General features: G+C 35.9%; 1 protein-coding gene and 1 non-coding gene across 5 annotated transcripts in view; one reads left to right on the top strand and one right to left on the bottom strand.

Annotated features, from left to right (window-relative positions):
- Positions 1-14,601, top strand: part of FANCL (FA complementation group L) — a 91,196-nt gene that overhangs the window by 40,318 nt on the left and 36,277 nt on the right. For all 4 annotated transcript variants that reach the window (XM_053890706.1, XM_053890705.1, XM_019428172.2 and 1 more), the window contains one exon: positions 53-121. In XM_053890706.1, coding sequence (XP_053746681.1) covers positions 53-121 — 69 coding nt within the window. The remainder of the gene's footprint in view (positions 1-52; positions 122-14,601) is intronic.
- Positions 6,212-6,318, bottom strand: LOC128773612 (U6 spliceosomal RNA). Its single transcript, XR_008417964.1, has one exon. It is a non-coding gene; the product is annotated as a U6 spliceosomal RNA (small nuclear RNA).

The raw sequence follows: 14,601 nt of genomic DNA, 5'->3' as shown, positions 1-14,601 counted from the left end.
GTGAAATTACCACACAGAAGCAAAAATCACCTGATTTTATGCTTTTTTGTAGTACCCTGCAGAATCACCAGATTGTTTTGTGGATTTTCCTGTTCCATTTTCTGTTTCTTGGACACCACAGGTAAGTTGTTAAATTTATTTTAAGTAGCTAAAAAGCGTAAGTGGCCTTTATAGGTTATAGAGTGTTTTTTTTTTTTCTTTTTAGGTTTTTTCCTAAGCATTTATTTATAAACAGAACTTTTAGAGTGATTTTTTCCATATTTTCTAGTGGTTAATATCTACTTTCTCCCTCACCTCACATGTAAACACACCATCCAGTATTGAGATGTTTATGCCTCATAGTAGATAAATATGAAGGTCTAATGACAGAAATTTTCCTTTAAATTTAAATCATAAAGAACTCTGTAAAGCCGTGAGCAGTAAGTGGAAAGTTGAGTGGATTTTTCAGATTGCTAAAAGTGTTAATATTGATGGCATAATATCAGAGAATCATTTTTCATAGGAGAATGAGTTATGACTGAAAATACAAATCATTTCTACTCAGTTTTTATTGTTATAAAGGAGTTCCCATAATTCATCCCTGAACTTAGATTATATTTTTGTGTGGGCTTTGGAACATTCATACTTCATGTACAGAATGTAGGAAATTCTTGCTCCTGCTTGTGTCAATTTAATTTCTTAAAAAGTTGGTGATAATTTAACAAGAGGATGAAATTAGAAGTGCAGTGTAAACAGCAACATTATGTAGATACAAGGTGGTATGGATACTAGTCGCACCATCGTCACCATGACGTGTGTGTGATTTTTAAAGATCTGACAGAGTGGTGGTTAGACTCCAAGAACAATCTAATGATGACAGGCAGGGTCCTTCTTTCACCAAGTAAATTGTGGCAGTTGATAGCAAAATGGAGAGAGCATTTCTATTCTTATGCAAAGAGGGGGAAAACACATTCCTGTGGACATTTTACAGATACTCTCCAGGCTGCCCATATTTGTGTTAGGAAATTTTGATAGGGCCAAGTAAAAATTTATGCTTAATGTTTTCAATAAAAACAGAGTCAAGTGATTGTATATGTAGTTAGTTTTTTAAAAAACCTAATAGGATTTAAATAGTGTTGTATAAGTTCAAATATCCTTTTAATCACACACATGTTAAAAATTATTTTTCTAATTTTTTTTCCTTAAAAACAAAAGTCTCCCTCCTTTCGATGGAAATTGAGAAAACACAGCAAAATAAAGGAGAGGAAATACCCTGTAATTTGCTTTTGGTATTCTGATATATGTTATAAATATCTAAGAAATGCTGTGTTGATTTTTTTTTTTTTTAAAGAAACTTTTCCTCTTTTCCAAATGTACATTTTCTATTTGGCCTTCCTCTTTTTAAAATATGTATTTTCCTTTTTTTTAAATATACATGTCCTATTGGCTCTGTAAATTTTGTTATGTGTGAGATTATGAGATAACACTGTGCTTGTATTATTCTTTTCAGATCTGCTATCTCTAGATTATATTTTAATATATATCAAAATCCCAAGACTATACTTTTGATGAGTTTCTAGTGTTTTTGAATGTAGATAACTCAGGTTTTTCCCATACTTAAATCTGTGAAAAAGTTTGCATCTCCACAAAAAGAGTGTTAGCACTTACCTTATTCTGTCATTTAGCAAAATTTGTGATTTCAATACACTGGGAAGTCTCTGAGGGTAATTTCTTTCAAAGTTTCTATCGCTCCTTAACACCAGCTCGATGCCTTGCACATTTAAGCATGGGATGAATTTTAGATTTAATTAGGTCATACAGCAAGTTTTCTGTTTTGTACTAGCTCTAAGAAGACAGAACTAATTAGTAACTGAAATGTCCTATTTATTTTTTAATTAAAGAAGATACTAAAATTCTTGGTAAAGCACAGATGAAAATTTGGCTACCTTCCTTTTTATCCACAGACTCTGATTTGACAGATGTTAACTTTTTGTCATGTTTGTTTCACTTACATCTTTTATTTCTGTCTCTCTCTTAGGAATAAAATGTTCTAGGAACAAGTAAGACTTTATTTCCCTCTTTTTCCTTTTTCTTTTCTTCTCTCCCTTTCTAGAGGTAACCACCTTCCTGAAATTGATACATGGTCTATCCATGCATATTTTTTTGCCACATTTGCTCATGCCATATTCTGTAATACAGGCTGGCTGAAGTTTTTAAACAGCATTGTTTCTGAGATCTACCCATGGTCTTTGTATGTTTAGTACATTTACTTTAAATGCTTAATATAGTTCCATTATATGAATCCACCAGTTAACTTATTCATTGCCATACTGATAGGGTTGTTCACAGTTTCTTAGGTAGTGCTCTAGTGAACATCCTTATGTTTCCTTGTACACATGGGAGACTTTTAGGGTGGCTTATGCCTAGAAGTGAAAATGTTGGATTGAAAGGAATGTGCCTCTTTGAGATTACTAACTGTTGCCAGATTGCCTTCCCAAATTGGTTGTCTAAGTTTACACTCGTACCCAGGATTGCATAGTAATACCTACTTTTCCAAATCCTTTCCAAGTCTTAGTCCGACTGTAGTCTGACCTTAATTTTTAACAAGAATTGATAATCATCATTATGGTACTTAAAATCTTTGTATATTTGAAATTTTTTCTTTTATTGTAAGTGTCCCTTTTTTATTTGGATACCAGTTGTTGGTTACATGGAATGTATCTTCTTTCTGTGGCATACTTTTTAACTTTGTGTATGATCTTTTCTGTCAGTCAGAAGTTTAACTTTCAGTGTGGTCCCATGTATCATCTCTTTCTTGTGATTTCTGCTTTTTGTGTCTTGAATGAGAAAATCTTTCATATCTTGTTCTGAAAAGATAGTTTCCTAATATTCTAAAAGTTATATGTTTTTTTCACATTTAATTAGGAGCTGGGACTCTTATTTACACTTGGCTATTTAGTATATGCTCATAAAATTTGGATTTGTCTTCATTGTGTAAGTCTAGGGGTGATTTCAGTTTTTCTTTTACATTTGCCATTAAAATTGAGAAAATTTTCAAAATACATTATTTACCTGTTTTAGCATCGAGCATAGCAATACATCATAAGCATTTTGGTGATTCTACCAGTGGTATGAACTCTTGAGTCTTTTAGACATGATAAGAGTATTGGCAAGGTTTATTTTAAGCGTAAGAAGCAGTATCAGACCACTTTGTATGGTCTTTTTCCATTGCCTTTTTGGAAACAATTTTGCTTGTGGGAGTTATTTTCTCTTAACAATCTTTAAACAGTTGTAGTTCTTAAGCAAAATAAACGTGGTCTAACAGCAAACTTCTATTTACGAGATTGTAAATAGGTCCCAGATCATTGATTTAAAAAATTCTTGTCTGTTTTTGTACATTTCCTCTTTGGATTCAGTGTTTCTGGACTTTAAACTTGGAAGATCTTTATTTTCCTTTCTTTTTGTGAAATAATAGGCATGGCTTTGTGGCATCCATATTAAAAATGGGTAATTTTCCTTATGGTCCCTGTCTTCCTGCTGGGTTGATAATGTTTTGATGTATTTTTCTTTTGCTCTGATGAGAGGTCTGCTGCTGCTGCTCTGACATATTCATTTGGATGAATAATTATAACTTGCACAATGTCAAGCTGAAGATGGTAGGGTTTTGTGCGTCATGACAAGCCTAGTAGCCAGTGCAGGTGTCTCACAGCATGATCAGCAACAGCCAGTGTATTCTGGCTCAGAGGAGACATTTAGAGTAGTAAGAAATCAGCACCAAGGGCAAGGCTGCTGCTACTACTGCTGCCGTGATCTGTGCCAAAGAAACACAAAGTGCTTCTCAAAGACAAGTGACTGCATACGTCTTTTCAGCAATTTACTTTGTTTACCCAATAAATTTTGTTTTACAGATTTTAGCGTATAATGTAAGAATATCTCATGATTTTTATCTTAGTCTACTTCCCAGCATCACAGATGCTCCAAAATGTATCTTTAACAATCTGCTACCTTTGGGACTTTTACTTCCAGGTTGTATTTGCAAATTTTGTTGACTAATGAGACCATAGAATGCTGTAATGTAAGATTTTAAGTGCACTGAAATTGGTATCTAAAAGAACAGAATTCATTCTCTCCAGGTCACTGATCAACCCCAAATAGGTGTTAGAATTACAGTTCTACCTATAACTGTGCCATTAAGTGCAGGTTTGGTGATGTATCCTTGCCATTGCAGTTGGAATTTTCAGATTTGGTATGATACAGTAAGTAGCGGTCTTTATGTTTTTTATCATGGAAGTCTCATATACTTAGAGTAATGCCATGAATGCAAGAATAGCAAAACTAATGATGAAACCTCTGGCTGATAAGCTGATGGTGAATGAAGAACTCATAATTAAAGGAAACAGTCCTATTACATAGCAGGGAGCATGATCCATTAGTTAGAGCAGCCGACTAGCAGTTGGGAATCGTTGGTTTTGTTTACAGTTCAGCCATTGACTTAATTGTATAATTTCAAACAAGTCATGTGACTGCCCCTTGCCTCAGTTTATGTGTGTATGCAGATAAAGAACTTTTTCTTTTTCACAGAGATATTGAGAAAAATAAATTTGATTTAAAGTAAACAATGTCTGGGGAAAAACCCTCCATATCCCATCTAAGGATCCTGTGCAACTACTCCTTTTTTGCCCTCCTAGATTATCTTTCTTTCCATTTTTTTCTTTGCTCTCTTTATTGGAGAACACCAAGTACTGGATTCTTGTTCCCTCTTAAATTGATTAATTAAATGTGCTTTTGCCAAGGCAGTTTTGTTGCCATAGTGGTATGCTTAAAAAGACATCAAAAGGACCAAAACAAAGAAACTTAACTCAATGTTGAGATCATGTGATATGGTAAAAGTATCAATGTGATATTGGCCTCAGTAATCTATTAGCCATCTTTCATTTTTTTTCTTTTTTAATAACTGTTGTTGTTGTTGTTGATTTATTTTGAGAGAGAGTGAGAGAAAGAGAGCATGAGCAGGTGAGGGGCAGAGATGGGTAGGGGGGAGAGAGAATCCCAAGGAGGCTCCACGCTCAGTGCAGAGCCTAACACAGGGCTTGATCTCATGACCCAGATCATAACTTGACCTGAAATCAAGAGTTGGATGCTTAACTGACTGAGCCACCCAGGTGCCCAGTAACTTATTTTAAAAGGACCCTGCATTAATTTTAAAAAAGAGAGAGAAAATACAAATAAGCAAGCTTAAGAAAATATAAAATCACCTGTAATGCCTTCATTTAGAATGGGGTTCTCACCGGATAATAGCTTTGAAACTATGCTTGTCATTTGACAACATATTTTAGTTTTTAAAACATCACTGATAATGCTGTGCATTTATCCTAGGAACTCCTTAGAATCATTTAGTTTTTAGTTAGGTTTATGTTTATCCATCAAATTAAGAACTGTCATGTCCATAATCTAGGAACTGGTTATGCTTACATTTATTTAGGTCCCTCACTTAAGGGACAGTGGTTTCTTAATCCATATTTTGCATATTTTTGTTGAATTTACACCTAAGCATTTAAAAAAATGTGTTGCTGCTGTGAATACTTGTTTAAGAAATCATATTTTCTAGGGGCACCTGGGTGTCTCAGTTGGTTAAGCATCCGGCTCTTGGTTTTGGCTCAGGTCATGATCTCATGGTTCATGAGTTGGAGCCCCATGTCAGGTTCTGCACTGACAGCTCAGAGCCTGCTTGGAATTCTCTCTCTCCCCCTCACTCCCTGCCTCTCTCTCTCTCTCTCTCTCTCTCTCTCTCTCTCTCTCTTTCAAAATAAATAAACTTAAAAAAATAATATTTCCTAGTTTACCATGACAGTATGGGCAAGCTATTTGTTTTTAAGTTTTTACTTTTTACTACAGTTACATAAGAACATAGTTTAAAGAGTTAGGTTACAGGGTTTTTGTTGATGTTGTTTGCTTTTTAGACCAAATAGTACTTCCTAGCCACCTTCCCACCTTTTTCTCCTTCTGCAGAGTCAGTGACTTTTAATTTTTAGCTGATCCTTTTGGTCTTAGAATATTATTTGTATTATTACGTGCTCTTGTAATTATACTGCATTTTGTTTTTGTGTTAGTCCTTATCTGTTAACTTTCCACTATAGATGAGGTTGCTGTTTCTTCTCCCACTCCACACACATGCATACTTCGTACCTTCCTGTTTTCCCCAAATAGCTATCTTTTATTTATTTACTTTTTTTTTTATATGGAATGTTTCACGAATTTGTGTGTCCTCCTTATGCACGGGCCATGCTAATCTTCTCTGTATTATTCCAATGTTAGTAGATGTGCTGCTGAGGTGAGCGTCCAAATAGTTACCTTTTAATTTTGATTATATTAATATTGAGGGTTTATATTATTATGAACACGTATGTATATTATGCAGAGATGAGCCTTGTAGTTAACCCTCATTTTTCCTTTGTCACCCTGGCTGTTGCTATTCCTAGAGTTAACAGTTACCTTACTTTGTCACTTCGGTAGTTTTCTCTGTACTTAACACTCATTCAGCCCCCAATTTCCATCACTTGTCTGCATCTCCTCTTAGACATCTATATTAGGTTTTCTGTTAGCTTTATTTTCTGGGAAATTTCATCAACTTTACCTCCTAACCTTCCTGTTGAGGTGTTTTGTTTGTTTGTTTTTTTTCTTTTTACTTCTGTCATGTTCATCTCTAAGAGTTCACTTCATAGGTATATATTTTCCCCAGAGATAGTAATATTTTTCTTTTTTTTTTCCCTCCGCCTCTGAGTCGTTTCTATTTCCTTGAGTTGCTTTTTTGTCTAGGCTTATAATCTTTGTTTATCTGCTTGTGATGAAACGTCAGCTATAAAAAGCTCTTTGGAAGCTTTGAGTGCGTATGTGGGGCCTGTCAACTGTGAACCTTAGTGTAGAGTCATCTGAGTAGATCGTGTGATGAGGAATGCCAAATGTCAGTACCTTTTAGGGCTTTTTGAATGATTGATTGGTTGGTTAGATTTCTTGGAGAAGACTCTTCCAACCTTCTGCCTGGTAGTCTCTGAGCAAGCAGAAAACATTCCTGTGAGGTATTAAGTTGACCAAGGCTGGTGGACAGGACACCACAGCCTGAATTGGTAAGCAGTTAACCTTACGGCATCTTCTGCTGATAAGGCGGAACATCATATAGCTGTTAAAGAGACATGCTTACAGGGTAAACTTCTATTACCATAGAGCAGATAAATAATGAGGGTGGATTTGGAGCTAAGAGGCAAAAAATGATATCCAAGTTATCACTTAGTATTTTCAGACTTTTTAATTTGGCCATTCTTGGTTGTGTATAGTAGTCATTTTTTTTTCCCCTTTTTTTCCTTCCGTTTTGTTTATTGTTGATGTATTTAAATCTGTTTTCTTTAATGATTTTCTATCCACTAGCCTTGTTAAAGTCTTATCTCATAATTTGTCAATAAATTCATTGGATTTACTGTGAACATAATCATATCATTTGTAACAACAGTTTTATTTCCTCCATTCCGATCTTTACACCTCCCCCCCCCCCCTTTACTGCTCTGGCTAAGCTCTCCAATACAATGTGAATTATAAATAGTAAACACAAGCGTTCTTGTATTGTTCTAGATCTCAAAGGAAAAACTTCTGAGTTTTTAATATTAGGTAGATTTTTGTCTATGTATTTCTTGTACTGAAATCCTTTAACAATAATTAATGGAATTTATTTGTATTTCCAGTTTGCTAAGAGTTTTGTTATGACTGGGAAGTTGAAATTATTAAATGTATTCTCTTTAAACATAAAGAGATAATCAAATTGTTTTTCTCCTTTAATGTTAATGTGGTGAATTATTGGATTTCCTAATATTAAACCAGTCCTGTGTTCTTGAAATAGACCCTGTTAGGTCATGGTGTATAACTGTTTATCTATTGATCACACACCTATGATCTTCGATGTATATTGTATATCGCCAGATTTCATTTCTTATATTTTTAGGAATTTGCATCTGTGAGCAATCACTTTGTTTTTTCTGCTTCCAAAATTTTGTTTTTGTTGCCTGTCTAGTTCTCCCTGTTTTTTTGTGAGATTGTGTCATGAAGAAAAAACAGCGATAACATAGTTTTAGTGCATTTTGGGGAGGGACTGAAATTAGATGTGTGTATTTAATACACCTTCCTTATCTAGTAGCTTTTACCCCCCCTTTTTAATAGAATATTAAATATTAGATGTGTAGCTACTACTTTATTTGAATTCTGATGTATAAACTAGTTGTGAACATGGGATGTTAAAATTCATTCTTTGCTTTTGCCAGTGGGCTGCTAGTTAAAGAGAAATACTGAAATTTCTGAATAAGTGTGCTGAATACGAATGGAGTCCCACATTTCCAACTACAGGCAAGTGACAAAAGAAATAAATCCTCTTATTTTCCCTCCCACTCGTGTTATACGGAGGGGATTAGTGTGGAAAGTTCAGGGTTCTTTGGACTTTCATAGAACTTAGGAAGATAAGTAAGAGGAACTAACTTATCAAAGGTCTACTAGGGAAGTTCTATCTTATTTTTAGTGCTTTATTAGATGAAATTGTATAGCTGTCATGGTCAAGTCTTTCTTTATAGTTAACCTTGAAAAAGGACATAAACAGAAAAGCAAGAAGCAACATTTTTCAGTAGGGAACAATTTAAATGTCGCATACATTTATTTCCACTAGTAATATGTGGAGCACTGAGTCGGATCCGGACATTGTTGTGGTGAATTAGACAAGTTCTAATACCTAGGGTAGGCTTTCAGGATTAACTTTCAGTCTGATAAGGAGAGAGGTATTTAAAAAGATGATTTTAGTAAAATATGTTGAGTGTCATGATGAGCTGTTGTGATAAGGTGGAGAAGAAGCACATAATCTAACCTGATGTGACTAAGCACGTTTTCTGGATAGGATGTTACTTGAGCTCAGTGCGTCTTGAGGCATGAGAAGTTCGGTTTGGGAAGGGAGATGATACTTCAGGAGACAACTGCATTAGCCAAAGACAAAGGCATGAAATTAGGAGATAGTACATGAATTGCACAGCTTTTGGTGTTCTGTGGGCAGTCTGAGAACACTGGAGCTTTTGCTAGACTGAGGCAGCATCTAGTGTATGCGCACACCTTGTTTTACTGTGTTTTGCTTTATTGCACTTCACAGATATTTTCTTTTGTGCTTTTGTTTTTTACAAATTGAAGGTTTGTGGACTCTTGCCTTGAGGAAGTCTCTTGGCTCCGTTTTCCAATAGCATTTGATCCTTTCTGGTCCCCGTCCATTGTGGTAATTCTTACGGCATTTCAGGGTTTTTCATTATTATTTGTTATGATGATCTGTGACCAGTGAACCTTGATGTGACTATTGTGATTGTTTTGAGTCCCCGTGAATTGCACCCATTTAAGACGGTGAACTTAATCGATAAATGTGTGTGTTCTGACTGCTGCACATACTGGCTTTCCCCCATCTTGCTCCCTTTCCCATGGCTGTCCTGTTCTCCGAGGCACAAAAATCTTGAAATTAAGCCAATTAATAACCCTAAATGGCATCTAAGTATTCAGGTGAGAAGAAGAGTTGAAGGTCTCTCACTTTAAATCAGAAGCTAGAAATGATTAAACTTAGTGAGGAACGCATGGTAAAAACCAGGATAGGCTGAAAGCTAGGCCTCTTGAGCCAAACACTAAACCAGGTTATGAATGCAAAGAAGTTCTTGAAAGGGATTAAAAGTGTTACTCCAGTGAACACATAAGCAAACACACAAATGATAAGAAAGCAAAACTGTTTAGTGTTTTCGAGCGGTCTGGATAGAAAGGCAAACCAGTCACAGCATTCTTCTAAGCCAAAGCCTAATGCAGAGCAAAGCCTTAACTCTCGTCAATTCTGTGAAGGCAGGGAAGAGGTGAGGAAGTACCAGAAGGAAGGTTTGAGGCTGCAGAGGTTGGTTCATGAGGTTCAAGGAAAGAAGTCCTCTCTAAAGCATAAAAGGGCAAGGTGAAGCAGCAAGTGCCGATCTAAAGCTGCAGTAACTTTATTCGAAAGATCTAGCTAAGATAGTGAATGAAGGTGGCTACACTAAAGAAGAGATTTTCTGTGTAGACAAAGCAGCATTCTTTGCAAGATGCTGCCATCTGGGACTTGCATAGCGAGAGAGAAGTCAATGCCTGGCCTCATAAGCTTCAAATGACAAGTTGACTGCCTTTTTAAGGCCTAATGCACCTGGTGACTTTAAGTTGAAGCCAGTGCTCATTTACCATTCGGAAGATCCTAGAGCTCTTAAGAATGATGCTATATCAGCTCTGCCCATGCTCTATAAATGGAACAACAAAGCCTGGGAGACATCCCATCTGTTTACAACATGGTAAGAAAAAAAAAAAGATTACTTTTAAAAATGTCACTACTCATTGACAATGTACCTGGTCACTCAAGAGCTCTGATGGAGATCTATAAGGAGATTCATGTTTTCATGTCTGTTAGTGCAACATCCATTCTGAAGCCTGTGGATCAAGGGATGATTTTGACTTTCACGTCTTAATATTTAAGAAATGCATTTTGTAAGGCCATAGCCCTGTAGCCTCCAGATCTGGGAAAAAAATTGAAAACCTTCTGGAAGGGATTCACAGTTGTAGATGCCGTAAGAACATTCGTGATTGATGGGAAGAGGTCAAAATACCTACATGAACAGGAGTCTGGAAGAAGTTGTTGCAAACCCTCATGGAAGACTTTAAGGGTTCAAGACTTAAGTGGAAATGTGGTGCAGATGTGGGGGAAACATCAAGAGAACTAGACTTGGAATTGGAACCTGAAGGTGAGACTGACTTGCTTCAATCTCCTGATCAAACTTTAACGGGTAAGGAATTATTTCTTATGAATGAGCAAAGAAATTGTTTTTTTTTTTTTTGAGATAGAGTCTACACCAGGCAAAGATGCTGTGAAGACTGTCGAAATGACGGCAAGGGATTAGATATTACAGAAACTTAGTTGATAAAGCAGTGGTGGAGTTTGAGAGAATTGACTGTAGTGTGGGTCAGATGCTGTCAACCAGCATTGCATGCCACAGAGAAATTGTTTGTGAAGGGGAGGAAGTCCCTCAGTGACTCAAACTTCATTGTTGTCATATCTTAAGAAATTAGTGCAGCCACTCTAACCTCCAGCAGCCACTACCCTTGTCAGTTTGCTGCCATCAACGTCGAGACAAGACCCTCTTCAGGCAGAAAGATAGGACTCTGAAAGCTCGGGGGATAGTTAGCACTTTCTGGCAATAATGTGTTTTTTTTTTTTTTTTAATAAAAGAACATTATTTTACACATACGTTATTGCGCACTTAATAGGTCACAGTGCAGTATCAACGTAACTTTTACATGCACCGGGAAACCAAAAAATTCATTTGACTTGCTTTAGTGCAACATTTGCTTTATCGTGATAACCACTTCAGTGCAGTGGTCTGGAATCAAACCCACAGCATATGGAAGATGAGCCTGTAATGTCCTTGTCTTTTGTAACCTATTTTAATTTAAAGTCTGCTTTGATAATTAGTATTGCCACCCCTGCTCTCTTTTAGCTGTTATTTGCACAGAATATCTTTTTTCATCCTTTCACTTTTAACCTTTTTGTCTCTGTGGATTTAAAGTGAGACTCTTACAGACAGCATATAGTTGGAACATGTGTTTTTATCCATTAGCCAATCTGTGTCTTTTGGTTTTTTTTTTTTTTTTGGTTCTTGCATATACATTTCTTACTGAAAAACTCATTCATAAATTAACGTACAAAAATGTACAAACACATGATTAAATAATGATGAAGGACTGTTTTTGCGGCAGATATTTTTTGAAGGTACCTTTAGATTTCCGTGTAAAAATGCACACTTGGTACCTCTTAAAACATAAGAACAAACTCAAGAAAAACATAGTGACAAAAGTAAGCTAGCTTACTTTCAATGCCGTTGTCCATTGTGAATGGATACAATCAGTACATGTGGCTATTACTCACCTGTTAATGTCTGTGGTAGAGGAGCTCTAACAAAAGGGCCCCTGTAATGTTAAAATGAATATTTTTGCAATAACCCCCGTCCCCCAAGAAAGAAATGAAAGGAGAAACCTTTCCCTGCATGCAGCAATCAGACAAGACTGATTTAAGGGGTCACCCGTCAGTAGCCTTAAAGAATTTTAGCTGCCAAAATATGTACAAGGTCACATTTGGTTCTTATTGAAATCTGTCTTTTGATTGGAGAGTTTAATCCATTAATATTTAAAGTAATTACTGATAAGGGGGGACATTTCTGTCATGTTGCTGCTGTTTTCCATATGTCTTATTTTGTCCCTTAGTTTTTGCGTTACTGTTTTATTTAGACTTAGTTAAATTTTTCTAGTTAAACATTTAAATTTCTCCTTTTTGTGTATATGTAATAGATATTTTCTCTGATTACCAGGGGGATTACATTTAATATCTTGAAGGTATAACCTTCTAACTTGAATTTATACCAGCTTGACTTCGAAAACATATACAACCTTTGGTCCTTTGCAACTCTGTACCTGTGCTTTTCAGTTGTTATCAAAAAGTTACATTTTTATACATTGTGTGCCCCCAAACCACCAACTAATAATTTTTTAAATGCATTTGTCTCCTATAGAAAGCAAAATGCAGAGTTACAGACCAAAGTTACAAATAATGCTAGCTTTTAGACTAATTGTTATAAAAATGTGTTAGTCTCTTAAATCTTAGAGGAAACAAAGTAGTGTTAAGCCATTGTTTATGATAATACTAGCTTTTATAATTGCCCATGTAATTACCTTTACTGAGATCTTTATTTCTTCAAAGGGCTTCATGTTACTGTCTACTGTCCTTTCATTTCAACCTGTGAGACTCCCTTGAGCATTTCCTGCAGCGTAGGTCTAATGATAGAACTACTTCAGCTTTTATTCAGCTGGGAATGTCTTAATTTCTTCTTCTCTTATGAAGGACAGTTTGTAAGTTGTTTTTGTTTTTGTTTTAAGCACTTTGAATATATCAGCCCACAACCTTCTGGCTTTCAAAATTTCTTGGAAATCTGATTGTTTTTGAGGATCCCTTGTCTGTGATGAGTCACGTCTTGCTTTTTACAAGATTCTATCTTTGGCTTTTGAAAGTTTGTTTATAAGGTGTCCTGGTGTGGATCTCTTTGATTTCATCTTACTTAGACTTCACTGATCTCTTGGATGTTTATATTCATGTCTTTCATCAAAATTAGGATTTTTAAGGTATTATTTCTTCAAATGTTCTCTGCTACTTTCTGTCTTCTTTTGGGTCCTCACAGTGCTTGCATTGTTGATGTCCCACCTTTCCCTTAGGTTCTGTTCTCTTCATTCCTTTTTGTCTCTCTTGCTCAGATTTGATCATTTACACTGTCTCGTCTTTAAGGTCCCTACTCTTTTGCACGCTCAAATCTGCGTTTAGATTGCTTTTATGAATGTTCCATTTCAGTCATTGTACTTTCAGCTCCAAAATTTCTTTCTGGTTTCTTTTTAGGTTTTCTTTCTCTTTATTGGTATTTCCATTTTGCTCATACATCATTTTCTTGACTTTCTCCACATCTCTCTTTAATTTTTAAAGCATCCTTAAGACCATTTTTTCAGATTCTTTGTCTAGTAGGTCTACTATCAGGTCTTTTTAAGGGACCGTTTCTTTAATGTTTTTTCTTTGGATCAAGGCCACATTTTCCTGTTACTTTATGCCTTGTAATTTTGTTGTTGTTGAAAACTGGATACTTTTACTAGTGAGGTAAGTCTAGAAGTTGGATTTTCCCTTCTCCCTAGAAAGGAAAGATCACAATCTCCCGCTTTTTTATTTTATTCTTTTGGGGTTTTTTTTTTTTTGGTTTTTTTTTTTATTCTCATAGGTTGTCTCTGTGCCAAGGATCAGATTAAAGTATACGCTTATTAGGGTCTTTTCTGGTCAGTTTTGAGCCTGCATCTTTCCCTGCACTTGTATATTGACTTCCACATTCCCTCTTTATATGCAGTTACTTTTAAATGTTCACGTCTTTAATGTCTGACTCCTAAAAAGGGGATAAAAAGAAAAATGATGAGGGAAGAGGGCACTGACTCTTAAAATACTCTGCAGGAGGAGGAGAGGCTTGCAACAATCGGAGGAGATACAACAACAATGTCCAACTGCCTCTTTGCCCCTCTGAGATTAGAAGCCACATTCATATCAGAGCACAGATTGCTGCTAATTGCAAGACAAGATCCCTTTGCCTACTCTTCCTCCTATAAGCTGTGCAAGTTGCTCCTGGAGTACCTGCGGGGCTGTTGGTCATGGGGCTGGGTGATGGAGAGCCTCTGTCAAGTGAAGAGCTGAAATAGAATTTGCAAGCCTTCAGTAGACTCCAGGGTTCCAAAATAGATATATCACACAGGTTCTATCAGTGTAAATGCTGTCTAGGTGGGAGACAGATTCCTGGTGTTTTCTACTCAGCCATCTACTCAGAATCATCTCCTAATTAACTTGATGTTGAGTTTTTATTTTATTTTTTTTAATGGTCTACATTTTGAGAGTGCCTACTAATTGTCAGCATGCACTTGACAGATGTTTCTTTCTTTTCTTTTCTTTTCTCTTCTTTTCCCTACTTTTCTTTTCTCTTC

The sequence above is a fragment of the Panthera pardus genome, unplaced genomic scaffold, assembly GCF_024362965.1.
Source record: "Panthera pardus isolate Hobbes unplaced genomic scaffold, ASM2436296v1 HiC_scaffold_25, whole genome shotgun sequence".
Lineage (NCBI taxonomy): Eukaryota > Metazoa > Chordata > Mammalia > Carnivora > Felidae > Panthera > Panthera pardus.
The sequence above is the reverse complement of the archived record's forward strand: the minus strand, read 5'-3'. Positions and strand labels throughout refer to the sequence as shown.